The 27,624-nt window shown below is 40.1% G+C and overlaps 1 protein-coding gene across 2 annotated transcripts in view; it reads left to right on the forward strand.

Moving 5' to 3' along the window:
* Window positions 1-27,322, forward strand: part of Elovl5 (ELOVL fatty acid elongase 5) — a 95,780-nt gene extending 68,458 nt beyond the window's left edge. For both annotated transcript variants that reach the window (XM_071613309.1, XM_027938214.2), the window contains exons 2-8: window positions 1,759-1,824; window positions 3,748-3,935; window positions 18,769-18,846; window positions 19,754-19,925; window positions 21,753-21,877; window positions 24,005-24,139; window positions 25,436-27,322. In XM_071613309.1, coding sequence (XP_071469410.1) covers window positions 1,767-1,824; window positions 3,748-3,935; window positions 18,769-18,846; window positions 19,754-19,925; window positions 21,753-21,877; window positions 24,005-24,139; window positions 25,436-25,579 — 900 coding nt within the window. In that variant the 5' untranslated portion in view covers window positions 1,759-1,766 and the 3' untranslated portion in view covers window positions 25,580-27,322. The remainder of the gene's footprint in view (window positions 1-1,758; window positions 1,825-3,747; window positions 3,936-18,768; window positions 18,847-19,753; window positions 19,926-21,752; window positions 21,878-24,004; window positions 24,140-25,435) is intronic.
* The last annotated feature ends 302 nt before the right edge of the window (window positions 27,323-27,624 follow it).

Genomic DNA, 27,624 nt, shown 5'->3' on the forward strand with positions numbered 1-27,624 from the left:
CACTCATCTGCCAGCTAGTTATACCTTTGTTCCTGCTTAACACCCATCCGGCCTTAATGCCTGACTATTGTACCTGCAGTGTGACCCATTATTAAACAGAACTACCTACCAGGTAATAAGATCTAGATTTAAAACCTCTTAGAAGAAGGTAAATCTGTCTCCAGCAAGGAGCTCACCTGCCAGTTATCCAGTCCAGTACTCATGGCCTTTATTTCAGAAGGGACCAAGTGTATAACTATGAGGGACAAAGGTGACTGCCCTGGGTGTGTGGGAGCTGGTGCTTTCTTGGATTCTGGCCACAGCGTGAGGGAGTCACAACCTCCCGAGGTCCCTTCAAGACAGAACCCAGGTAGCTGTTGCTTTCACAGTGACATCCCTGTTTCCCCTCTCTCTGCATCCCATCCAGGCTGGATTGGCTTAATTGTAAATTACTAAAACCACCAGATAATTTCATGAATATTAAAGTAGTTTATTTTGAAATTATCCAAAAATACATGTGCTTCATTGTTGCAAGCCAAGGAAGAGAAGTATCACTAAATGATTAACAGTTTAGTTGAAAAAAACAAAAACAAAACAAAAAAACTGATTTTTTTATATATAAAAAAATCATATACCTTTACCCTTGAAAGTTATAGTATTGGTGGTTGTTGTATAAGAGGAATGGCCGAGAAATTTGAATATGCATGCTTCCTAAATTTAATAAAGACAATCTAAGCAAATCCTAAATGTAATAAAGACAGTCTAAGCAATATGCACATGAAGATGCTTGGCTACTCTCTAAATGTAAATCCTAAGTAGGAAGAAAATGCAAGAATTACAGAATCTTAGGAAGATGGAGGTAGATATACAACTACTATCTCCATGATATTTTACCAAGCAAAAACAAAAACAAGTAGTATATACAGTTCTATAGACAACAGTGCTTTTCTAAGTTTGTTAAACTGTGACCTCCCCATAGTAAGAATATATTTTACATCACAATTGAATATGTGACACTTAAAAGTTTGACACAGTAAAACTAAAGTTTTATGAGATAATATTTATTCATTCTCACTAAGGGAAAAGCATTTTGGTTCTCTGTTATGATCAGATTATTTTTAATTCTAAGTCGATTTGGTCATCTGCTAAGGGTTGCAGCCAAAAATTATAAAAACACCCATTTAGCATGACCCATTTGCTCAAAAAGGGAACTGTCTCTGGAAGCTGTTCTGACTGGAGCGGAGGGATTAGGTTGAAGGAAAGTGATGAGATTTTTAACCATCTTTTTCAGTGTTTAATATTTTTATTTTTTTACTGTGACAAGTGAGGACACTGCCCCTCCACACCTCTTTTCCCTGTGGCATTCCATTCCCGGGCAAGCCTTCCTGTCCCTGTTGTGTGAGCACAGGCTCCTGCCCAGACAGATCTGGATGTCTCTGTCTGCCACCTTTAAATTCATTTCCACTCTTTTCTCCACTGAAATTTCAGCTTCACGGGAAGAGTTTTTATGGAACCGAGAAAAGTTCAGAAAACTGGCGCTTCATTTATAAAGTGAATTCACGAGATTGTGTCTTTCCTTTTGATTTTCAAATTAGAACTAACACATAAGTTTCTTTTGGGTGTTAAAAAGAAAACTCTTGTTTTAACATGGGAAATTTAACCTTGTCCATCACATAGTCTTTGAAAATAATTTGTTCTTCTTCTTTTATGAGAAACTGCTATACAAAAAGCATTTTGAGGAGAGACTGATCAATGACTTTTTTTTCTCCTTCTTAATAGGTTTTAAAATGGAACATTTTGATGCATCACTCAGTACCTATTTCAAGGCTTTGCTGGGCCCCCGAGGTAAGGTGGTTTTGATTTTGGTCCCCTACCTGACCCCTGTGCCCATTATAGCCACTTGTAAATATTGCATGAGGTAATTCTAGAAAACGTTAGCATTTTCTGTAAAAGACCAAACTTTAGCCTGGGTAGCAAGGGGCTTGGCGAAGTCCTCAGCATTTGTGGAAGTTTCTCTGACTCCAGGGGCAGATACAGCTGCTGTGGGTGGCCTTCTGCTGCTTCAGCTGGAGATCAAATTAGGTTACAAAGCTTATAGCTTGAGAACACTACAGTTTTCACCACTACGGGAGTATGCTGCTCTCAGTTCTTGTGAATCTCTAAAAGAACTCGTTTCCAAAATGCACTGCTGCAGTAGGGGGTTAAAACTCTTCTGCTTTCACAATTTTAAGGGTGGTTCATTTATTTATTGAGGCTAAGCTGGCCTTGAACTCCTGGTATCAAGTGATCCTTGTGCCTTAACTTCTCCTGAGTGCTAGGACCACAGGCATGTGCCACTGCACCAAACACACACACACACTATTGATCAAACCTAGGACCTTTGCTTGCTAGGCAAACACTATGTCACTGAGCTACATCCATGGCCCTTAAGGTCTTTTCATGTTCTTTCACTTTGTCAGAGGAGAGTACATGCAGTCGAATTCACTTGTTAGACTCCTTAGCCTTCGTTATCTTTTAGACAGTAAATCAATTTTATATTGCCTTCTTTTAATGTTATCTATAATCCCCTATTTTAATGTCTCTTATTTCTGAACCCTTTAGGTTCACATAAAGATTTACATAAAGAAAAACCATAAATAGGCTGGCGCATTGGTGCAACCCTGTAATCCCAGCTGTTCTGGAGGCTGAGGTGTTAACAGTTCCCTTATAGAGGTCTCTGGGGCCTGCCTCCTCTGAAGGTCTTCTCTGAACCACCACTTCTGTAGTCCTGACACTAACCCCTCAACCCTCCTAGCATAACTATTGGGGGGATGTGGAGGGAGCATCTCTGAGAAGCATGAGAGAAACACTGGGAAGGTACAGGGTGTCTGCAGGAGAGAAAGCTTAGCAATTAGTTCCCTGTCCAGCCATCAGCCCCTTTGTTGTGGGTAGCTACTTGGGCCTGGTTTTCTTTTTCCTCCCTGTTCTAGCCTGGGAATCAGGGTAGAAGAGGGAGAGGTCTCTCCTATTTCAGTAGCTCCCTTGAATCAGTGTAGGTCTTCTCTCTCAAGCTCCTCCTCAAATAGCTCCTTAAATATCTTAAATAGCCCTCATCTGATCATGGCTGCATCACCAGCATGTTTCCTGTGTTTTTCATCTTTGTCCACTCCTTTGACCACTGTGTTAATGGCAGGTGCTGCCTTTCTAATCAGGGGCAGTGTCACTACTCTAGCTAAATGGCTTGTTTTCTGGGTCTGCACATAATGGGGCATTCTTGCTGACACGAAGAACTGGAGTTCAGACTGCCATTTCTTGGATTTTTTGATTCCATGTGTAATTCTACAAATATAGCTAATCCAGTCAATGGGAAATATGGTATTCTCCGAGTTTTCTTTTAGATTTTTTTGCAAAGCATATTTTTATAATTATTTGACTTAGCAAAAAAACCCACAAAACATGCACCTTATTATTCAGAACATATAACAAGGAGCTTCACCTTGTATATATTGAAAATTCATGCTTCCTTTTTGCTTTGTCAGGATTGGGGGCATTATTAATATTAGGTGACTTTGGGTTGGGGATGTAACTAAGTAGGAGGCACTTGCCTAGCATGCACAAGGCCTGACGTCAATTCCCAGCATGCCCCAAAAAAACAAAAGTAGTGTATGTGTGTATGGGTTGGGGTGACTTATAGAATTGTGGTTAGAGTTTTTTTTTAATGTTTTGAAAGTTGCAGTTATTTTTATATCTACCTTATTAACCACTAAATATTTTTCTTTTGTTTTTCAGATACCAGAGTAAAAGGATGGTTTCTTCTGGACAATTACATACCTACCTTTGTCTGCACTGTCATTTATTTACTAATTGTATGGTTGGGACCAAAATACATGAAGAATAAACAGCCATTCTCTTGCCGGGGAATCTTAGTGGTGTATAACCTTGGACTCACGTTGCTGTCTCTCTACATGTTCTGTGAGGTAGGTCAAAGGTTGATACGGGCTTCCTTTCACTTGTATTGCTATTCTGAGTTGTATCCTTAAATAGGTGATAGGGAGAGAACCAGCCAGCAAGTCTATTAATGCATTCTGAATATTCTTTAAAATTGATTTTTCAAAATGCCAGAGTTGTTTATCCGGATGTCTTCTAAAATACATAAAATGGAAGCCTTTGCTATTGTTTCTTTCATTGTTTATGTTTCATGTGATATTCAGAGGTAAAATAAATATTTTCAAAAATACTCTCAGGCAAGCAAAAAATAGTGGAAAATTAACAAAATGTGAAATCAGATCTATGTGCATTTTATTATTAAGCCCTTAAGTGCTTGTTTATGTGGAGATGGAGGAGGAAGGAAGTGGGTGGTACTTTTGTTTGATAAGTTTTGTTGCAGTTCAGCCTCTGTTGTGATCTGATAGCTTCTCAAATCTCAGGTTTTTTTGTTTGTTTGTTTTTAAGTGCTCAGAAAAGTGGATGATCACATCCATGTTTAGGTTTTGAATGGTCTGTGAGTTCAGGCCCTGTTATTTCTTTTACACGACTGGAATGTTGAAAATCAGACCTGATGGTCCACAAGGTAAATGTTGTAGCTTACCCATCAATACTTCAGTTCTCCATATTTTTCAAGGGATAATAATTCAGCCTGTAAAGCTAAAGTGGGGAAGATAACTGACCCTCCAGCGGTAAGCACAATTTGTGAACACTTTTTTTAGAAGAGGCTTCCACACTTTTCAGCTTATAACACTAACCTATTACTAAGTTCTCTTGGGTGGAGAATAAAGCCGTACATACATAGAAGAAACACATTCACTCCAGTCTTTAAAGTTTAAAGTCTTTAAGCTTTTATTATGGCTTTAATTCTCTAAGGAGTACTGAAGAGGAGGATAGGGTGGGTGCAGGTGGAGGAGCTAGTGGGAAACACTGTATTTGATCATCAGAGGTGCCACAGCTGTGAGATCCATGGTTCCTTCTCCCACGTATTTCATAAGGTATAGATTTTTCAACTAGAATGGTAGATGGCTACTAGCATTGCTTTTTTGCTTGACACTCCCAAGAAATGCTTACAACCCCTTTTCTGCTTTTTTCTGTCCTATTCTAGAATGAAGGCAGTTTAATTAGCCTCCAGGATGGAGATGGCAGGATTGGAGGCAGGGGAAGTGCACAGGAGCGACTCCTGGCCCCAGCGCTGGGCACAGCTCTCAGTGCTCAAGGGACAAAACCACAGCAAGCCCTCAGGTTCTTCAGAGCAAACTGTTTACTCTCCTGTAATTGATGATAGCTACTTCTTTAAGAGAGTTTTATAAAGTTTATTCTTATGCATACAATATTCTGGAGAAAAAATATTTAAGACGATTAAATCTTAGAGAACTTACATGTTTGCCTTAGATTTCTCAAGCCCTGGTGATATAGCTGTAACTGCATAATTTAACCTCTTTCAAACAGATGCTTCCCTGGTATATAAATTACTGCTGTATGCAGCTGAGTAGACTGGGGTGTTCTGAAAATTTTCTAATAGAAAATTCAGATTTTCCTCTGGCATCCTAGCAAGAACCATAGAAGATTTTGAGCAGTGTCTAAGTACTGAATATACAGATTTTTTTTAAGTGTACAGAGAAAAAAAAATCACACTTTTAACTCTAAAATAATTTAGAGTCCATAAAAGGGTAATAGATAAGCAATAGTTCCTTATATTAAAATCAAGTTTATAAAAACATATCCTGATCAAATATGCCTGGGTTGAAAGTAAACCCTGCTTCTCCAAGTTAGATGATAATTACTTTTGATTTTTGTCTGACTTTGTATTTATACATACATAAACACATCAGTAATGCCATCGTAGTGCGGCCTTTGTCAAATTTTGAATTTCATTTTAGCTCCACATGCTTCTGTTTTCACTTGGCATTTCTGCTACATTACTACTAAGATGTGGAAGGGAAGTCATGGAGTTTTAAAACCGAATGAACTGAAGAGATTAGGAAGCCAGTTGGGTCCCTCATTTTTGAGAAATGTCCCAGGAGGTAGAGCCACCCGTGTGTGGGATCATGACTATCAGTCTTTATTTGTCTTCCTGCATCTCTTCATATTTTCAGTGTAAATAAGTATTCATTGGTATTTTTGTTTGTTTAACTCTGTGGCATAAATTCATAGCGGCCTTGACAATATCTGGGTTAAATAAAAGGAAAATGAGCAGTCATTTAAAGGGGACAGAAAGAAGTCTTGAAAGAAAGGAGGAAGGAAAAGGAAAGGAGAAACACCAAAACATTAAAATTTGGTGAAAGGAAGGAACTAAATTTTACTTTTTTTATAACTTAATTTTGTTTATTTTTTTAATGTGGTGCTGAGGATTAAACCCAGTGCCTCACACTTGCTAGGCAAGTGCTGTACCACTGAGCTACAATTCCAGCCCTAAATCTCACTTTTAAAACTGTGAAAGTGAGTTTAAAATGTAGAACTAATATGGACTTGTTCATATTGGCATATACATTAATGCAAATCAAAAGAAAAAAAGTATTTTAATTATCTCATTTACTCTTACTGTTTATTTTCAGGAAAAATCCACAAATCTCTGATATGAAGTGTATTTGAATAATAGTATGCTTTAGTTTGTAAGTGTAGGCTTTTATGGCAAGCATTTTAAAAAACATTTGCTTATTAACTTAGTAGGTGTTACCTTATGTCACAGTCAGCGGTGGAGATTCAGAAATAAAATTCCAAGTTACAGAAGAGAAACTTGGTTTGTATTACTCAGCCTTATAAGAGTAAATCTGTGCTCTTACAGCAGATGTAACAATCTCATGTACCTTCTGCCCCTGAGATTAGGCACATTTCACATGAATAGAAGTCCAGGTGTTTTTTCAAATTATCTGTATGTTTTCCCTCTTATCCCCAAGATGCAAGGTAAGAACCCCTGCATCTGTGGTGCTGAATTCTGGCTTTTCCTTATTCTATAATATCTACCAGGCTGACCTGCACACACAGACACACACACACACCCCTTACCAATACTGGCTAGCACGTGCACACAACTCAGCAAGCTATTTATCAAAGCTACTTCTAATCCTTTGTTAGGGTTTTACACCTGCTTTTCCCTCTCAGGCAGCTGCTGTGCCCTGACATGGAACCTTTCTGATGTGTCTGCTCTTCTCCCACTGTGCTTCTGACCTCTTAGCCCTAGTCAGAGAGGATCTAATTGCTTGATTTCGAAAGAGAACATCTCTGTTGATCAGCCTGTGCCTCATGAGCTGATCCTTGGACTCATCAGCAACTTCCAGGGAGGCGGGGTCAGTGCTGTGCCGCCTGTGTGGCTTTGATCAGCCCAGGGACGCTGTGCTGGGAGGACTGCTGCTCCTCTCAGGAGGGAGGCTCCCTGGGTTTTCTTAATCTGTTTTGTCAGCTCTTCTCAAACCCCAACACTTGGCTTTTTCATTCTCCTCTGCCTCTATACCTTAGAAACTTCTGTACCCTCTTCTCAGACCTGAGACTTCCTGTCTGGCAGTCTCCACATCAATTTTGGGGATTTCATTCCAGAACCCCCATGCCACTAAAGTTCAGAACATGGAGGGAGAGGACTCAACTCCAGAGTGGCGATTTTTCCCCCCTCTTTTTGTAAGCCTCTTTGACCTCCCTCTTTTTCCAGAGGAATATGACTCTCCTTCCAATTGAAGTGTTTTTATGATGTACCTTATGACATCCTGTCCCTCCCCTCACCTAGACTCACAGATCACTGCCTTATGAGACCCTATAATGGAAAAATTTTTTCCACATCTTTTCCTTTCCATTATGAATATGAATGAGTGCTCCACCACACCCTGAATTAGATTAGGAAAAAGGCAAAGGCCAGAGCCATATCTTCATGTTAAATAACCAAAGGTAAATCATAGGTTACAAAAAAATTAGTTTTTGAGTATTTATATATGTTTTTTCCTTTGCATTTAGAACTGTATGTTATAAAATACTCTGAGAGAATTATCTTTCAGATATTCAGAACATTTAAAATATAATTTTTAAAGGGGCTGGGATGTAACTCAATGGTTGAACACTTGCCTAGCATGTGTGAGGATCTGGGTTCAATACCTAGCACTGCAAAAAAATTGTGTGTGTGTGTGTGTGTGTGTGAGTACGCATGTGCAGGCACAAAATTTTGAAACAAAAGATGAATAGCTGGATAGATGGATCTGGTTTGACATAAATCTAAACTTATTCTTTCTTCCACTTTGCAATTTTTATTATAAATTGTGATTTTTGAGCTGTTTAAAAAAATTTAAAAGCCATGTAAATGATACCTTAATCTGTTTTGTCAGCTCTTAATGTTGATATTTTATTGGCTTGATTTTGGTTTTGCTTTTATTTAAAAAAGAAAAGATGGGGCTATGGATGTAGCTGAGTGGTATATGTGCTCATCACACATGAGACCTGGGTTTAATCCCCAGCACTGAGAAAGGAAGGGAGGGAGGAAGGAAAGAAGGAATGAATTAAATAAATAAGAGATCTTTATAAAAATGCATCTAAAGTGTAGTATTTTTACAGTTAACAGCTTTTTTCAAATTTCATGTTTCTTTCTGGATATGATTTTTTTATATTTTTGCTACATATGTATGTATACATGGCAACATATAATATGTTCTGAGGTGTTTTTTAAGTTTCATGAGTAGTATACTGTATATGCTTTTAAATAGCTTTTTTCAGTCAACATTACATTTTGAGATGAATTCATGTTGTCTTATGGACTCAAATCTATTCATTCTGTTTATTTTAGTGCTAGAATTTATTATGCTGTTTCATCCATGTTTCTTTGGATGGAAAGGCATACTATTTATGTAGGTTTTTGCAACTAACAGTTCTGCATTTAATGAACTTAGACCTGTATCCTTGTACAAATGTGACCTTTTTTTTTTTTTTTTTGGAAAGGGATATACCTAGAAGTTTAATGACTGAATATAACAGTGTCTTGTCTTTTAATGGGGAAATTCAATCCATTTTCATTTAATGTAATTGTTATTTTGGAGTAAGTTCTTTAACTTTTTTTTTTTTTTTTTTTTGAGTGAATGTTTTCTTTGTCCTTTTTTCCTCCTTTCCTGTTTCCTGTTGAAGTTTTATGTTCTAGTGATTGGAAAGTTATTCATTCCAGGTCTGTTATTTGAATGGTAACCCATGCAATTTTAACATGCATCCTTGATTTCATAAAACCTAAGGTGAATCAATATTTCTGTTCTCCTGAAGAGTACAAGGACCTTAAGAGATTTTAGCTCTGATCCACCCATTTTCCCTGTCTCCTTATCAGGTGTTCAGGTCCACCTTTTTGTGAGGTCCTAAACAGTCACCACCATTGCCATAGATGCTTACCTGGTTGTTTTCACTCACTGTTGACCTGTCACCCTTCTCTCCTTTAAGGTTCAGTCTTTTTATTCTGAAGTCCTTTCTTTTGTGAGGAATGAATGCTTAGCTTCTGTTTGAGCACCATTGTATTTGCCTTTACACTTAATATTTTATCAAAACATAGAATTCTAGATAAGTATTTTTTTTTTCCCAGCACATTGAAGTTTCCAGAGAAGTCTGTTACATTCCCCTTTTTATTCATTTGTAGTTTATCTTTTGTTATGTTTTTCTTTCCAGGTGCTTTTTTTTTTAACATTTTTCTAATTGACTATTTTACATTCCCCTTTTTATTCATTTGTAGTTTATCTTTTGTTATGTTTTTCTTTCCAGGTGCTTTTTTTTTAAACATTTTTCTAATTGTGTTTATTTTATCCATCTGTTGTGTTTTGGTTTAAGTGACCATAATATTATATCTTCTACTTCTGAAAGTTCACTATTTGTTCTTTTTTCATTCTAAAACACAGAAACATTGTTGTTTTTTTTTTAATTTCAAGATAAATATCTACCCAAACTTAATGATTACTCTAATATTGCTCTTTTTAATATTTATTTTTTAGGTGGATACAATATCTTTATTCTATTTTTATGTCGTGCTGAGGATTGAACCAGTGTCTCATGCTAGCGAGGCGAGCACTGTACCACTGAGCCACATCCCCAGCCCTCTAATATTGCTTTTTAAAGTATACTTTAAAAACTTTATGTTACCTCTGTGATTTCATACCTTTGAAATAATGATTAAGTCTGTTAAATTTCTTTGCACATTTAAAACGAAAACAAAGGTCTGTTGAATGTCCTGGTTAAGCTTCTCAAACTAGTATTACTGGGATCATCTTAGATAAATATGTTTTCCCCCAAACAAGAAAGGTTTTGAAAGGACTTGAATGTACACTGACCTCCTCCTTCCTGCAGAAAGATTTTTTGAAGCAGAAAAGCCCCTTTGTTAGGTAGGGGTCCTCGGTGTTGGAGTCTGATTGTGTCTTATGTAGCATGTTGTTTATTGTGGAGTTGGTTCTGCTTTTGCTCACTTCACCATGTCAAAACCAGAAGTCAGTATTGCTTTTTCTTTGAATCATCCTTTGAAGATTTCTGATGCTTCTTTATGGGAAAGATGAAAGAAGTTGAGCATTTGATGGGTTGGACGTTATGCATGTGCTTTCTAACCTCTGTAATTATGGGGCTGTTAAAGCAACTCCCCAGGCACCTGGCAGGCACCTCTCTGGGCTCAGCCTGGAAGGTCCTCTAATGGAACCGCAGAGCAGTTGCTTTAGAAGCATTATTTTTAAACTCGTTTTTCTTTTGCTTCAGGCTTTCCTAAAATACTGTGTTATTTTAGGAAAATAGGATTTGGAAAAACATTTGAATAACCTGGCAATTTATTATTGAATTTTATAAAATAATTGTTTGTTTACCAAAATACTTTGGAAAAAAAATACTTGTTCTTCTCCTTTTGCCCATTTAACAGAGGTAAAGAGAAGTTGAGACATCCCTTACTTAGCCTAAAATACTTGTCACTTTTAGTTCCCTTACAACTGAAATCCCTTGCTCAGAAAGAAACTTTCAGGGATGAGAGGGCAGTTTACTTGGCCTTCTGTTTATCTGACACTGCCCTGAGAGAATGCCTCTTAGTGGGGAGAAGGAAGAAGATACAGCCCACACTCCCTTCCCCCTCATTCACACCCAGGGAGAGAGAAAGAATGCCTTCCCTAGAGAGGAAGCTTTGGGGTTGGCCCAAAGCCAGGCCACACTCCTCCAAACTGACTCTGGACCTTTGGTTACTTGGCTTTGCAGCTGGTGTGAAAAAGGTGCACATCACACTTCAGATCTTCTACTAAAACAGACTTAACTCTGCAAAGCAAGACTCAGTAGGTGGGCTAGAGACCTTTCTTTAAATTAAACAAGGAATTCTTTGATGAGGGCTTCCTTACAGTTGGAGCAGCACCACTTCAGACCTAGTTATGGGCCCTTTTGCTAGAATCATATCAAAGACTTACATAGTGGCTACCTTATGCCAGTTACTAGACTTATTCCCTTAATGTTCATTTCACTTTCTACTGGGGGGAAAGTTCCAAGAAGTCTGGACAGTAAGAAAAAAAGACCTACAGCATAAAAGGGCAGGGCCTGGGACTTGAAGATGCTAGATATACCTGTTTCAGGTTGGCCTGAGGACAAATTATTTCTTTGTGCATTGTTCTAAAGACTTCTCAAATGTACAGAACCTGTCTGACTTAACCAAGAGGATGCCATTCATCTGGAACATAAAGAGAAGGAAGAAGCACTTATGGAGAGCTTAGATGCTAATTTATCTTAATGGACTTGGGACATGAGAGATTTGAAATTCAAAGCCATGTTCTTTGGCTTGACTGTGTTCTATAATGGCACTGCCAAAATTGGTCAGCTAAACCACTAGAGGATATAGGTGCTTTTAATTTTGTAATAGCTTATAGTTAAAATGTTTTTCCTAGTACTGGGTATCAAACCTAGGGCCTCCTGTATGCTAGGCAAGTGCTCCACCACTGAGCTATATCCCCAGCCCCTGGTAGTTAATTTTAAACCAAAAGTCTGCTCAGGATGAAGATATAGCTAAAGGTCTACTTTTCTCCAGAATTATGCAGGGATAATGTATCCCCGTCATGCCCTTAACTAAGAATTCAGAAACAGACAAGGAAGGTCAGAGGAGCTTGGAACTTCTGTCTGAGTTGCACTTGGACTGGGTCAGAATTCCTGTGTCCTAGTCCCAAGGTGCCAACCACCAAGAAGCTGTGTGGCCTCAGGCTACCCATATCACTTCTTCAACTCCGTTTTCTCATTTAAAACATGTGCTTGTACCAGATCTAAAAATTATATACTTGGGAACTCACAAAAATGATCAAAGCTATGAAAAATGTCAGCTCTGCTTGCTCTTAATGGTGTTGCTTAGCAAAGTGCCTCAGGCCCTGTGATGCAGTTGAATTCAAGTATGGAGAGTGTTTTTATTACCTGTCATTCCATTCTGTTTAGAGGACAGTCTCCAGATCATCTAGCTAGCTCTTATCACTAAAAGAGCCATCCCCTTTGGAAAGGAGTGATCTTATTTCTCTGAGATCTTGGAATGTTAGGGTGAAGGTCTGATAAGGGCCACCAGGGTGATATTTTTCTACTTAGTCTTTAAGTGTTTCAAATGACTTTATTTCCTGAGGTGCTTTGGTAGCATTCCAGAAAGTGCCCTGCTAAAGGTTATACTTCATTTGTGGTTAAATGTGATGTTAACTGGGAAAAGTCAGTTCTCCCCACTAAAAATGATTGAGTCCACAACTTTTAACATCCAGGCTCAGCTGTGATACTTGCCTAAATTTTCTTCATTTGTTGAAAAGATGTACTAAACCACCTTTGGTTATTGAATTTGTCTCCTAAGGAGGAAAAAAAGCTTCTGTGTTTTAATTATAGCCCTTCACATGCTCCTTGCCTAATTAAAGTTTGCATTACTCCAGGGAAGGAGAAAGCACATAAGGTTTTACAGTGGTACTGCTTATATCTTGGTTACTTGGAAAAAGCCATGTAAATAATGCTTCCTGGGTTGTTCCTGGAGTAGCTGGTGGTATGGAGAGTTGGGAATGTGGCAGGTGATTTGGTATGGCCTGCTTTTTCACACTAGCATGGTCCTGCCCTCTTTTGAGCTTATATATAGAAGCCCAAGGTAGCCAACTGCTCTTACTTTCAGTGTCTCGCTTGTCCATCTCTGGGTCCCTCTGCCCCTGCAGTATCTCTTAGGTGCAGCATGATGAATTTTCCAGCATTATCCAAGGAAACTTGTTGGCGAGAAGCCAGGCCTGAGCCCTAAAAGGAAATAGTGGCTAATATGACTTTGATTGAAGCCCCATCTCCACTGGTGTGTTCCTAGTGGTCTGGAGGGAAGATCAGTCCTATGCTTTGAGAGCTTCTGGGATCCACTACCCATGGGCACATTGTGTCCTCTCACAAGGATGGAGGGAGCCTCTATACTGCCCCCATTTCATGGAGGTTTGATAGTCTTAGATGAACACACTTGTAACACAGGTCCTTGGTCAGTGTGGGTTAAATTCCTTCTCTTCTGAAATCAAGGATATTTGAAAATTTCAATATCCCCAGAATGAATGTTGATATGGAATTGTTTTCCTTTTATAAACAGAATTCAGATGTCCATTATCATATTCAAGCCTTATTGAAGTACTTTCTGGCATTTTAATTTCTCCATTTGCAAAGTAAAAATGAAGTAAAGCTTTTTTTCTGCAAATGAAACATTAGGCATGGATTTTGGTAAAAGCAATGCAGTGTCTTAAACTTTTGTCATTAGTTTTGCAAATATTTGTTTAGCACCTCCTGTTTACTTTCTGTACTGAACCTATTGATGTGGGAGTCACAGTCACCACCCTCCAGAAAGCTTACAGAAGAGCTTAAAGCAGAGCACAAAGGCTGAAAGGAGCATGTGATCAAATAACTACAAGTCGTAGCAGGGTGAATCTAGAGGAAGGGAAATAAACTCCAGTGTGCAGTCCTCAAGGGAGAAATCATGAAGAAAATAGAAGTTTGAACTTTGAAAGAGGATTTTGAGAGCTGGAGATTGAGGGTACTTGGGTACAGAGAACATTCTAGTTGAAGGGAAATAATGGTTATTGCCAGCATTTGTTATACTTATCCTATATACCATGTGGGTAAGATAAACATGACATATTTTTTTCTCACTGACTTCTAATCACATCCTTTTGAGGTAAAAGCATATATTCCATTTGAAGAGTAAGGAACTTGAAGCTTAAAGAGATTAGAATACCTTGGTCCCAAGGTTCCTGGCTCAGCATGCAGAAGCTAGGATATAATGGCCTAATGCCCAACCTACAATTTTCCCCTTCTATTAGTAGTTAAGTACAGGGTGTTTGGAAAATAGAAAGAGGTCTGGTTTGACTATAGGTAGGAAGTAGTGAAAGGTAAGCTTAGGGTTAATTATAGAATAACATGAATACCTGAACACTGTGCCTAGGATTTGGGGTTTCATTCTGAAGGCAATGATGAATTTCTGCAGGGTTTTAAACATGGAATTAATGGTTTGAGAGGCACTGTAGCCCCAGGAGAATGGTAAGTGGCAACGGCAGTGGAAAGAGCATTGCAGTGAAGCTTCAGGCCTCCACAGGGGCTGTACAGGTAGAGGAGGAATGCTCAGCCCTGGCCAAGAGAAAGACCACAGAATGAGTAGCCTCCTGGGTGTGCAGCTAGTTCATGCTTCAATAGCCAAGGAATTCACCACCCAGTGTGGGCTTGAGTTTCTTCACCTTTGCAGTGTTTTATCTAGGGACTCCCCCCCCCCCCACCCCATTTATCAGGGGCAGTGGAGAAGGGCAAATGGAAATTTAGCTTAATTAGCTTAAAGAAGCAAGGCAGTAACACCTATATTCTGGAAGACAAAAGAAAGGAAGCAGATGTCAGGAGAGTCCCATCTGCTGAGTTAACAAGAGCCCCTTAATCAGCACCCATACTGAAGATTAAGGCACCTACAGAATTAAAAGGGAAGATTTGTTCTCTTATTCTCCGGAGAGTGCCTTGATTTTCCCCACCCTGCTGGACTGAACATGGCATCCATGAATGCAGTCATATGTACCTGTACATTCATGTGCACACACTACCCATCCAGTTACAAGTTGACAAAAGAAAAATCAACTTACAACATCTCAGGACACTACAAACCAAAATAGTAGTTGGAAGAAAGATAACAGTAGGTCCCAGGATATAATATTTTTAAGATGATAGAAGTTCAAAAGTTAAATCTAACGAAGACAATCATGTTAGTAAATTTTTAATTGTACAAAATTATCTTCATGAAAACTTCACTGCGTTATTAAGTGAATATTTCAATAGAAAGTGTGTTTGCCCTTTCTGTGCCCTCAACCCACAGAAGTGGCTCATCAGTTCCCTCATGAGGAGTAGAATAAAGGCAGAAAAGAAAAGAGTGCCTGGGCAGTACTTCCTCTCTCCATTCAGGTCTCCTCAGGACTCCACACCCTCCTCCTATCCACTCATTTGTATCTTGAATCTCAGAACTTCTGAAAAGTCTGCATGTGACCTACTTAACTGGTGATGACTTTGGGAGGTATAAGACCAAAAAAGTGTGTAGGTACTGATCTTTCAGAGAGAACATAGAATATTGTGCAGTCTGTTTTTAAAGTCCTAATGGAGAATTGAAGAATAGAATTGAGAACCATTAGAGATAATTTAGTCCACCCTCATCTCTGACAGTGAAAATGACAAGGGCCTGTGGGAATTGGCCATTTTGCCTCAGGTGCTGGTCTCCCACTCAAGCCTCCTCCTAATCCACAGAGCTTGTCATTATAAAATGATGCTTCCCTACGTGAGTCCAGTAGCACAGAATCCCAGTGCTGTTCTTTAGCCACAGTAACTGTGTTAACTCTTAATGCTTTTTTGTGTGTAGAAGATGATGAAGCAGAAGGAAAACAGCACAAAGGATGTTAGAAGAAAAATCAGATACTAAGCCAAGTGTTCAGTGTGAGTTCAGTGGCTACACCCACGCCTGGCATTTATTTTTGAGGTCAGACTGGATGGAATTACAGCAGTATGTGTTCAGACCCTTGTCTGAACCTGCTGTACTTGGAGGGAATCTGCGTTTTTCACCAGGCTAAACTCCTGTGCTCAAGGGCAGTGGGGGTGTAGCTGGAGTGTCTGGGTTCTGTACTCTTTTTCCCAAAACACTCTTGGTAGGCAAACCATTTCCTACTTTAAGTTCAATAATTTGAAACCTTTGGTTCCCAGCCCTGGTTACATGCTGGAATTACCTTGAAGACTGTAGGATCCTGGTTTCATGGGTTGGGGTGAGGCCAGGCACTGGTCATTTTTTTAAAGCTCCCCAGGTAGTCCTGCTGTGCAGCTAGAATGGGAACCACAGCTTTAAGCTAATGGTTTTCAAATCTTAACTGCACTGGGGGTGTGGTAGTGCACACCTGTAATCCCAGTGGCTTGGGAGGCTGAGGCAGGAGGATTCTGAATTCAAAGCCAGGCTCAGCAACAGAGAGGCACTAAGCAACTAATTGAGAACCCTGTCTCTAAATAAAGTACAAAATAGGGCTGGGGATGTGGCTCAGTGGTCAAGTGCCCCTGAATTTAATCCCCAGTACCACCACGTTCCCTGCCAAAAAAAACTTCGTCAAAATCACCTATTAAAGCATGCCACTGGACCAGTCATGGTGGCACACATCTGTAATCCCAGCTATTCAGGAGGCTAAGACAGGAGGAGCTCAGGTTCAAGGACAACATGGGAAATTTAGCAAGACCCTGTCTCAAAAGTAAGTAAAATTAAAAGGGCTGGGAATGTAGCTCCATGGTAGAGTGCTTGCTTAGCATGGACAAGGCCCTGAGTTCCAATCCTAGCACCACAATAAACGGCAGGGGGCTTTATACCCAGAAGTTTTTGGTTTGCAAGATCTAGAGTGGGGCCTGAGACTGCTTCTGACAAGTTCCTGGCGGGGGGACTGGGGGTGTGGGACTATACTTTGAAAACCACAGCATGAGGTTCTCAAAGGGGTCTGTGATCCAGGACTCTGAGGCCTAGCCTTGGTGGTTTACCCCAGAGTTTTAGATTCTGAAGGTATGGAGATGGGTTCAAGAATTTACACTTCTTTTTTTTTCCTCCACATTTTTAAAATTGGTACATTATAGTTATACATAATGATGGGATTCATTATTACATTATTACATATTCATGCATGCACACATAACAATATAATTTGGACAATATCACTCCCTAGCACTTCTCCTAACCCCCATTATCCCTTTCCTTTACTGATCTCCCTTTGATTTTCATGAGATTCCCACCCCCATCTTTCTTTTCCTTTCCTGTGTAGCATCTACATATAAGAGAAAACATGCAATTCTTAAGTTTTGTATATTTTATATGTGGAAGCTAGAGTTTGGCTTATTTTGCTTGACATAATGATCTTGAGTTCCATCCATTTTTCATGAAAATGACAATTTTATGTTTCTTTATGGCTGAATAAAATTTCATTGTATATATATTCCGTTATCTTTAACCATTTATCTGTTGATGGACACCTAGGCTGGTTCTGTAGTTTGACTGTTGTGAATTGTGCTGCTGCAAATATTGTATGCACGTATCACTGTAGTGCAGTGACTTTAATTCTTTAGGATAAATTCCGAGCAGTGGGATAGCCGAGTTATATAGTGGTTCTACCGCTAGTCTTTTGAGGAACCCCCATATTGATTTCTAGAGTGGTTAAACTGATTTACAATCCCACCAGCAGTGTAGAAGTGTTCTTTTTTCTTCTCATCCTCTTCAGCACTTTATTATTGTCTGTGTTCTTGATGACTGCCGAGAAGTTTGCATTTCTTACAAGTTCCTGTGTGATGCTGATGTTGCTGGTTGTGGGGGTAACTTTGAAAACCTGTGGCCTTCCTGAACTGGGTACTGAACGGGATCTGGCTCAAGGCAGGTCATCTCAGATTTCTCCCCTGCTGGCAGCAGCTGGTCACCAGGAAAACTCAAGGTTGCTCTGGGCTTCAGGAGAAAGCTCAAAAGGAGCAGTGAGCTACAGTTTACATAGACAAACTGTAGCATCTCATGGTATTAGCCTGGAACTTGGTGGATGGACAGCGTGAAATGGTCAAGTTAAACTTTCTGTGTCAGCTGTTAAGGTCATTTCTTCTCTTGTGTCCAGGAGTAAACAGCTCCTTTGGTGAGGTAGGGATAATTGCAGGATGGTAACACAGAGATTGCACCCTAGTTCTGGGGTCCTTCCTTTGACACCACACTGCTAACTGCTACAGGTGAATTATGAGATACAGGTGCAGTCTGCAGAAGTCTAATTCATAGGTCCAGAGGATGACACAGCAACAGGAAATGATGAGGAAAATAAAATTGAACTGAGTTTTCCCAAGACCTGTACCAGTGAATTTCAAATTGTGTTCCCCAAAAATCATCCTCAGTACCACTTGGGAACTTGGTAAAATTACAGATTCTTGGATCCCATGCCAGACTACTAGGTCAGAAATGCCTCACCCTGACCCTGTGATTCTTGTCTGATTTGTAATTTCGATGCTCTGCCTTGGTGCAGGGAAAGTCATTGGAAGCAGCTGGCGTGGGATGGTGGGCTAGGTCCAAGCTGGTGATGAACTGAGGATTCTTTAGAGAGACAACCAGATAAAGGAGGTTCTCTGCAGGCAGCAGCCTGGAAATGACTCCCAGGTTCCCACTTAATCTGCCAAAGTGCCCACACTTTGTGAAATGAAGGTTCAAGTATTTCATGTTTTCTCTTCCTTCAGACTTCCCCATGGTTGCTTATTCTTAGAGCAGTTGCCTCAGCACAGCCCAAAGTAAATCTTCACAGATTATGAAATCAAAGAAATTTAATCGCATAGTGCTTTACATGGTTCTGATACTGTGGGTGATTTTTCCCCCCTCTTTTTTAGTTGGTGACAGGAGTGTGGCAAGGCAGCTACAACTTCTTTTGTCAGGGCACACGCAGTGCGGGAGAATCAGACATGAAGGTACTGTATCTCATAAATAATATTGATTAGATAAGTGTTGTTTGGTTTATACAAAAGCCAGAATTGACCATAACCTCCCCTCTCAGATAATCCTTGTTGATATTTTTAAAAGAGTCAGAAAAGCAATGTGTATACATGGTATGAAAATTTGAACATGCAAGGTATAAAGTGAAAACTAAAACCACCATCTCTATAAAAATAACTCCTGTTATCAGTTGACAGGGAAAAATCACAGACATTTATCAGGTTTTTTATTTACATAAGTGGGATCATAAGGATAATAAAATTAAAATCCCTCTTAGAAGTACCTTCTCCATTAATGGTTTTAAAGATAGAATTCTCCTTCTACTCTGAGATTTTGTTTTTCAAATAAAAGGCTAACAGTTGAAGCTTAGTATGAGCAGGCATTTCCTTTGAATAGCTATTGGACATGTTAATTGGTCAGTGACCAGACGTTGCAAGTTCTGGTTCCTTTACCATATATTATGTCACCTGCCCGTGTCAGCCCCTGAAATCAAACTCATCTTTTTAGCAGTTTTTTCTCTACTAACAGCTCTGCAGACTACGTCCAGAGGCAGTAAATCATCTTCAGAGTTTTAAGTCTTGCACTTCTTATTCTTATTAGAGTGTTGAAGAGGGTCAGGGGCCCTTTGAAGACTTTCCCTGTTGTCATTTCAATTCCCCGTCGTCCCCCCATCCTCCCACCCACCACTATGTCCTTTGGTTCAAGGCATTCACAGTGACCAGAGCTACCAGGGTGACACCTGAGAGGTGTTAGAAGCTAGTGGAGCACTTGGGCATCTCTGGGTTGGTATTGGATTCTGGGATGTCAGTGGAACATGTCAGAGGCAATATTCCAGAGCAGCATCAAAGATAAACCTTTACTCCTTTGACCCCTTTCTCTCAGATCATCCACGTCCTTTGGTGGTATTACTTCTCTAAACTCATAGAATTCATGGACACATTTTTCTTCATCCTGCGCAAGAACAACCACCAGATCACAGTCCTGCATGTCTACCACCACGCCACCATGTTCAACATCTGGTGGTTTGTGATGAACTGGGTACCATGTGGCCACTGTAAGTATTAGAGAGGGGGGAGGCTTTGGGAACAGGTGTGAACAGAGTCTGAATTGAAACTAAGATTTTTTCAGAGAAGATGCTGTTTCTGTAGATCCCTAGGTCAAGCTTTTGAATTTTGTGTCCAAGTAGATTTTAATGACAGTTTATATGGCCTATGCGCACACAACCTTTTTCTAGCTTAGTGAACATCCTGTGCTGATGGAGTGAGATGAGGGGGATACCACCCTAGGACCAATTAAGGGATGGAGACAGCATTCATCAGAGGCAACTGTTCCTGGTTCTCTCAAAATATTGGTTCTCTACAGTGTAGAAAGTGTTTTGCCTGACAGCCACACCAGGAAAATGGAGTCAGAACACCGAGTGCATGCCAGGAAGCAGGCTGGCCGTACATCAGGTCTCCACATGTTCTAATAAAGTGTGGTCTTCTGGTCATCAGAAGCATGTTTTCTGACTTATGTCAAATATGATAGAAGTATGCTAAGGTCTCAATTTCCAGAAATTAAATTGTTGCCTTCAAGTTCAACTTGAGAGTTTTAACAGATGTCTGGATCACAATTTTTATCATTCTAACACTGAAGAATTTGAGGAACTTTAGATCTATTCATGGATTTTCTTCCCCTCTAGGATTGCACTTCCCTTGATTAGCTCAGTCCACCAAGCTCCATAGAGCATTAAAGTTTTAGAACCAGAATGGACATTGCAAATACAGCTCCTTTGGGCTTGGGAGGCAATCGAGACCTTGGAAGGGTTGGTTTAGCTCCCTGCTTCCCTAGTGTTTCCCCACTCAGACCTCATGACTGACCAACATTCTAATAGAGACAGCCCTTATTTACATTTAGAGGACATCACATTAGTGGGGCTTGATGGCATATGCCAATAATCCCAGCTACTTTAGAGGCTGAGGCAGGAAGATCATAGATTCAAGCCCAGCCTAGGCAAGTTAGCAAGATCCTATCTCCATAAAAATTAAAAGGGCTAGGGATGTAGCTCAGTTGGTAGAGTGTCCCTGGGTTCAATTCCCAGCATAGAAAAAAAGGACTTTTAATTTTCAAATTTTAAATCCCACCTGGTCAGTAAGAAACTGAACCAAGAGAGTGGACTTGACTCGTCCAAGGTCACAGGCCAATTCCTGTCATAGCCAGTAGAAGCTCATTCCCTAGCACCTACTTTGTCCATCTCCAGCTGCACAAGGAAGTGCTGGTGCCGTTGTTTCATTGTTCACTGTCAAGGAGGACAGATAGTCTGAAAACCCGTGGTCCTACTGGAAATTGGAGGTCATGTGATGAGATGGATCTTTCATCCCTAAGGAACTGACACTGGACTCTGTTATTAATAAAAACCATGACTTCAGCATTGCAATACTGGGGAATAATTAGAAGGTGACTTCAAAGGCCTCTCCAGACCTCAGCAAATGTGTGGAAATAGCTTGTTTTGAGCATGTCACCCGTCAGCTGTCTGCCCCCGACCTTCAGAATAACACATCTGAGGCAGTTGGGCATGGAAAAAAAAGCAGCTGCCTCTGGGAGTTTGGGGTGTCTGGCAGCCAAGCCTGCAGGTGCCAGAGCATGGCACATGGAATGACGGCTTCTGTGTCAGATGGCTACCTTGAGACTCCAGCTGACCCCTGCTGGGGCTTAAGGCTTCTTGATGGCTGCCTGCCCTACTGGGGATTGCACTCTCCTTACACATCCATGCAGTGCTTGCTGCTGCTTCTGCTCAAAAGCAGCTCTCTTTCTGGCTCAGAATGTATGTTGGATTTTTTTTTCACCTGTTATTCATAAAATGCTAATACATCCTCCTCCCAAATCCCCCCTGTACCTGCAGCTTATTTCGGTGCCACACTTAATAGCTTCATCCACGTCCTCATGTACTCGTACTATGGCTTGTCATCTGTACCCTCCATGCGCCCATACCTCTGGTGGAAGAAGTACATCACTCAGGGACAGCTGGTGAGTGACTCGGCCCATTTCCCCCAGGACTTGCTCCCTGCTAGACACAGACCTCTTCCCATCCTTATGGTTTACTAGCATTTCAGATATTTCTTCCCCACCCTTTTCATTTAATCCAGTGAAACAGGCAGATCAGGGAATGTTCTTATTTTTAATCAGTGGAGAAACTGCCATGGACATGCAGCTAATTGAATTGTAGGATGAGGGAAGGCAGGCTTAATCCAATTTCTCAACCTCACATTCAGTTCTTCACTCTTGGTTTGTATACACAAACACACATGTATGCACATGTGTGTATTACTTGGGTTTTCTAATTACAGTCCAAAATCCACAGTGGAAACTGTGTTCTCAGGAGTTTCAGATGGAGCTGTGGAGTATTGTGCATCTGGGGTGCCTATAGCTTGTTAGACAGTGAGGATATTTGCCAGCTGACCTCTCAGCCCCCAAGTAGCAGAGCACCTGTTGGTGAGAATGGCTCCTGCTCAACTTCCGACAACAGTCCCTTCCCAAGACTTATCCTGCCAGAACAGGCCAGAACTCTGTGCACTCGATAGTTATTTTTCACCAAACTTTCTTAAGCCTTCCCCAGTTGTCAGTGTATTATAAACCCCAGTTCTCTCCCCTTGTGAATTATTTGAACTATTTATTAATACTGCAACTACTCCTACAAATGTTAAATACTGTCAGTCACTCGTGCTAACTAAATTAATGATTTTACATGGATTGTTCAAGTAGCCTGACTATATTTTTTGTTCCCATTTTGTAGATGAGGACATGGAGGCAGTGGGCCAAAGCTGGCTGACCAAGGGGTATAGACATCACACCCTCAGGCCTTGTCGTACCTTATTCACACATTTTTCCAAACCAACCAAGCTGATTCAGATCCCTCCCTGTCATTTGTGGTTTTTCAATATAACAATCTTGAGAAAACCTTCTGAGCTACTCCAGTGTTTGACATTTCATTAACACCTCTGCCAGCTGCTATACAGTTCTTGTTAATTTTTTCTCACCACCTGGAAGGGGGATAATTGTTCGTTAGCCTCCTTGTTACACCTGAGGAGAAGAGATGCGGAGATTGATTGGTGATGCACAATTATGGCTATGGCAGAAGCAGAACTTGAAAGAACAAACTGAAGATGTTGGTTTCCCTTTAGGCTCTGTACTTTAAAGTAGAAGATTGTGCTCATGAATCTGTTTAGATTTATGTTAAACACCACTCCCACTCCCAACTACTCCTCAACCTAGAGCACTAACCTTAAAAAAAGAGTATAATGGGTATAGTGTCAAACACCTGTAATCCCAGTGATTCAGGAGGCTAATGCAGGAGGATCACAAGTTTGAGGCCAGCCTGGGCAAGTTAGCAAGACTGTCTCAAAAAATAAAAAGGACTTGGGATGTAGCACAGTGGTAGAGCACCCCTGGGTTCAATCCCCAGTACCAAAAAAAAAAGAGAGAAGGAGGGGGAACAATTATATATTCTCTCTATTGAAGCATTGCAAACTTCCAGAAATCTAGTGGGCAGATCCTTATCCTCTGTTGTTTTTCCTGTAGGTGTACTTCAGTAGCCCATACACCTTTTTAACCCTTTTATACTGTGTCTTCAAGCAGTACCATGTGCTTTCAGGGTTTGCTCGTTAGCAGTCATCTGTAGACTTAGCATTATTTGCCAAGAATTTAAATCTGCTCATCAGTCTTCACCAAACCAAAGGGTACATGGGTAAAGAAGAGAAAGAATGTCCAGTTGGATTGTTTATAATGCAGTAACATCACCAGTTCCCTTTAAACACCCCCCCACCCCACCCCATATCCTTCCCTCCTGTCTTTAAGGGGAAAAAAAAGGTAAAAAAGTTGTTTTTGTTTTTTGGGGGGTTTTTTGACACTGCATCCTTGAATTTTGAAGAAAATGTTTCAAGGAGCTTGGAGGGGAGAGGGAGAACGTAGAAAGCTCACACACAGCATTTAGGACAAATGTAGTATGTGCATTGTGTTCGTGAAGTACCTGTCGTACATACAGAAATGTTAGCAAATGTTGATTCAGAAACCTGGGGATGCTGGGTACCCAGTGCATCTGGCATGGGACCTCTTCTGTGCTGTGACTGCTCATCTATGTCCTTTTTCTTCCTCCAGGTTCAGTTTGTGCTGACAATCATTCAGACCAGCTGTGGGGTCATCTGGCCATGTGCGTTCCCTCTTGGCTGGCTATATTTCCAGATTGCATACATGATTTCCCTGATTGCTCTCTTCACAAACTTTTACATTGAGGTAAATCACACTGTTCACTGGAACTTGACATTTGGGATCTTTCCAACAAAAGCCTTCATCCCATCTTTTAACAAGGTCATGTGGAACCACTTCTGGGTGCCAGAAGTGCTCCATTCGTGCTCTAATGGAGCCTTTGTTGGGTTGGAGAGTAGCTGAAATCTGTTCTAGATTCTGGGAAAGGGGGTCTTGCAATCCAAATGGAAAGCACAGAACTGTTAACAAATGCTGAACTGCTTGTCTCTGATCTCCAGCAGAGATAGGAGGAGAGATGATATTTCAATCACAAGTCTTAGGCTGCTACCTAGAATGTCATGACTAAATGAATCTTTAGAATAAATTTTCATCACAGTTCTCAGATATAGATAGAAAGCTGCTCCTTTTGTCTGTCTGCTTACATATCCACCGATACGTGGATTTGTTTACAAGTGGATATGTGGATATGCTCAAGTTTGAGGGTTTAATTAATTTCCAAGCACATGATTAGGTTTTTGCTCACAGAAGGATCCATTTTGGACAGATTACCTCCTAGGGAGACTGACCACTTGGCGGACACCATTGAATCTTCTTTAGCCTATCACCCTTGGATTATGTGTGTTCTTGACTTTGTAGTCTGTGTATGGTAGTTGTACTGCACACTGACTTGGGGAAGGAGGACACAGGAGGTCTGGAGCCAAGGGGTAGAGGCCATGCATGGGTCCTGAGTCAGGAAAATCCTGTAGTGTGAGCAGCCACTGGGGGCTCAGCCACTTCTCTTCTCTGACCCATGCATAACTTGTTACATTTTTACTCTGCTGGGCTTGATAGTTTATGACTACACTGTGGAACATACCAGATACATAGATGGTTAAAGGTTAGGGTCTTTGCCTCATTGCTTTCAGAAACATAGCACTTTGTACAAAGGGCAGAAATAATTGCTGAGGTAGTGAGAAAATTTTAAGAAAGGGACATGGGTTTCTGGAGAGCTACTTCCTAGCAAAAGAAACTAATTTGGCCACATAAGCCATATCGTCTGCCATTCAGAATCAGATACTAAAAAGACAGAGTGAAGGGTAGAATTTTCTTTGACGGTTTGAACAGTATTTCTACTGTAGCCTGTGATTCAGGGAACTTAAACTCAGCCTAAGCCTCAGAACAATGGAAGAGTGATTAAACCAGAGCAAAAAGCTGGCACAGGGTTACTTGACCTCAAGAGTTATCTCTTACTAAAGGAAACTAGGCCTAGTGTCAGGGATGCAATTCCTAGTAAAGAAAACCTCCCCATGGTCACGTGGCTGTCATTGTCCTTTTGCATTTCAGACTTACAACAAGAAAGGAGCCTCTCGGAGGAGAGGCTACCAAAAGGACCACCAGAATGGGTCTGTGGCTGCTGTGAATGGACACACCAACAGCTTTTCTTCCCTGGAAAACAACGTGAAGCCAAGGAAGCAACGGAAGGATTGAAGTGGCAGAGTCAAACACCTCCAGACATGCCATGCGATTGTAAGCACAATGATTTGTGCCCGACGCTCGTTAACAGCTGCTGTAACTAGTCCGGCCTACAATAGTGTGATTTGTGTAGGACCTCCTTCATCAGTTCAAAACCCCTAGAATACGTATACAGATTATACAAGTAGGCATAAGATTTCTCACATTTCCGGGCTCTTGTCGACCCCTGCGCTAGACTATGGAAAAGGGAGTGTTACCGTAGTACTCGACACTGCTGTTGCCTTATTAGTTATAACATGATAGGTGCTGAATTGTGATTCACAATTTAAAACACTGTAATCCAAATTTTTTTTTTAAACTGTAGATCATGCATGTGATTGTAAATGTAAATTTGTACAGTGTTGTTACAGTAGAGAAACACACATGCCTTAAAATTTAAAAAGCAGGGCCCAAAGCTTATTAGTTTAAATTAGGATATGTTTCCAGTTTGTATTCATTTGTAATAGCTCTGTTTAGAAAAATCAAAGACCATGATTTATGAAACGAGCGTGTAACGCGTCATTTTAAGTGACTGGCTAGATGTGAAATCAGAAACGGCACCTTCAGTTTTATAATATTGGCTTTCAATCAAGCAGGCTCAAATCTAGTGGAACAGTCAGTTTAACTTTTTAACAGATCTTATTTTTTTATTTTGAGTGCCACTAATAATAATGTAAAAAAATTAAAAATTGGGGGTGGGGAGCTCTAAAGAAGTCATGATGAAACTTAAATATATATTCTTTGTCCTCAAGATTTTAGGAAGAGTGTAGGGTAAGTAGGCCATTTTTAATTTCTGAAGTGCTAAGTGTTTTTATATAAGAAACAAAGGTCCATTTTGCTTTACCCAGTGAGAGAGAGGTTGGTATTTTTTAAGAGATGATTGAATATTTACCATTTGACAGAGTCCCATAGATGAACTGGTTGCTAGGGTCCAAATTTGGATTGGTTTCTGTACTGCTATCTGTTTTGACAGACTTCCTTTTAAATGTGCCTGGTTTACCAAAATTAACAAAGGAGAGGAACCTTAAAAAAATTAAGGTAAAATTAAACAGATAGCTACAGCATAAGAGAACTGGGAAATTGGATGGAGAGATAACCTGTTTAATGTAAATCTAATAGCATCTGTGATTTTTTTTTTCTACTTAGAATTTAAAGATTTGTTTAGAACCACTTGTTTAAAAACAATAGACTGCTTATCTAAAATCATGTCTTACACTTCAAATTGAGGCAGTGGTCAAACAGATAAGGACTTTTATGTGTCATTTAAAAGTGTTGGAGTTTAGCCTCTGAGTACTTTCTCCATTTGGAAAAAAAAAAAAAAATTCATTGAACCACTCATGACACATCTTAGAAGGTCATTGACAATGTATAAACTAATTGTGGGTTTGATATTTATGTAAATATCAGTTTACCATGCTTTAATTTTGCACATTCATACTGAAGGGATCCGTTTGGTTCTCTTATTAATCTTGTGGGTTTTCTGTTTGGAAGGAGTCACAGCATCTGTTTACATTTACCTTATCAAATCTAGAATGTGTATATTTGTAAATGTATGTCTTCATTCCTAGGTACTAGTTTGCAAATGTCTTTACATATTTCAATACAGAAACTATAACATTCAATAGTGTGCTTGTCAAAGTGTGCTTAGCTCATCTGGATATACCCACACTGTTAAATAATGTCTAAACATTAATCATTAAAACATTTTTGATTACCGGTGCTTGTGTTTTACGTTGTTTATGTGCTACTAATTTTGAAAGATGAGAAGAAGAAAAAAAAAACCACTTTCTTCACCCTCTCGGAATTTACTAAGTGGATGTAATTCAGTATCGAAGGTTATGTCATTGCTCACTTCACAAGGGAAAGGACCTTGCATGGTAAGGCATAAGAGGTGTTTCCACCTTAGTTTGTTTTCTGTCATCTTTGGTTCCCACTAGAGGTCCCAGCTCCAAGCACACTTCTTTGTCCTTATTTCCTTTGATCCCTTGCTCTCCCTTCACCTGCAGGCTGTTTGAGTCACT

The sequence above is a fragment of the Marmota flaviventris genome, chromosome 6 (genome assembly GCF_047511675.1).
Source record: "Marmota flaviventris isolate mMarFla1 chromosome 6, mMarFla1.hap1, whole genome shotgun sequence".
NCBI classification, from domain to species: domain Eukaryota; kingdom Metazoa; phylum Chordata; class Mammalia; order Rodentia; family Sciuridae; genus Marmota; species Marmota flaviventris.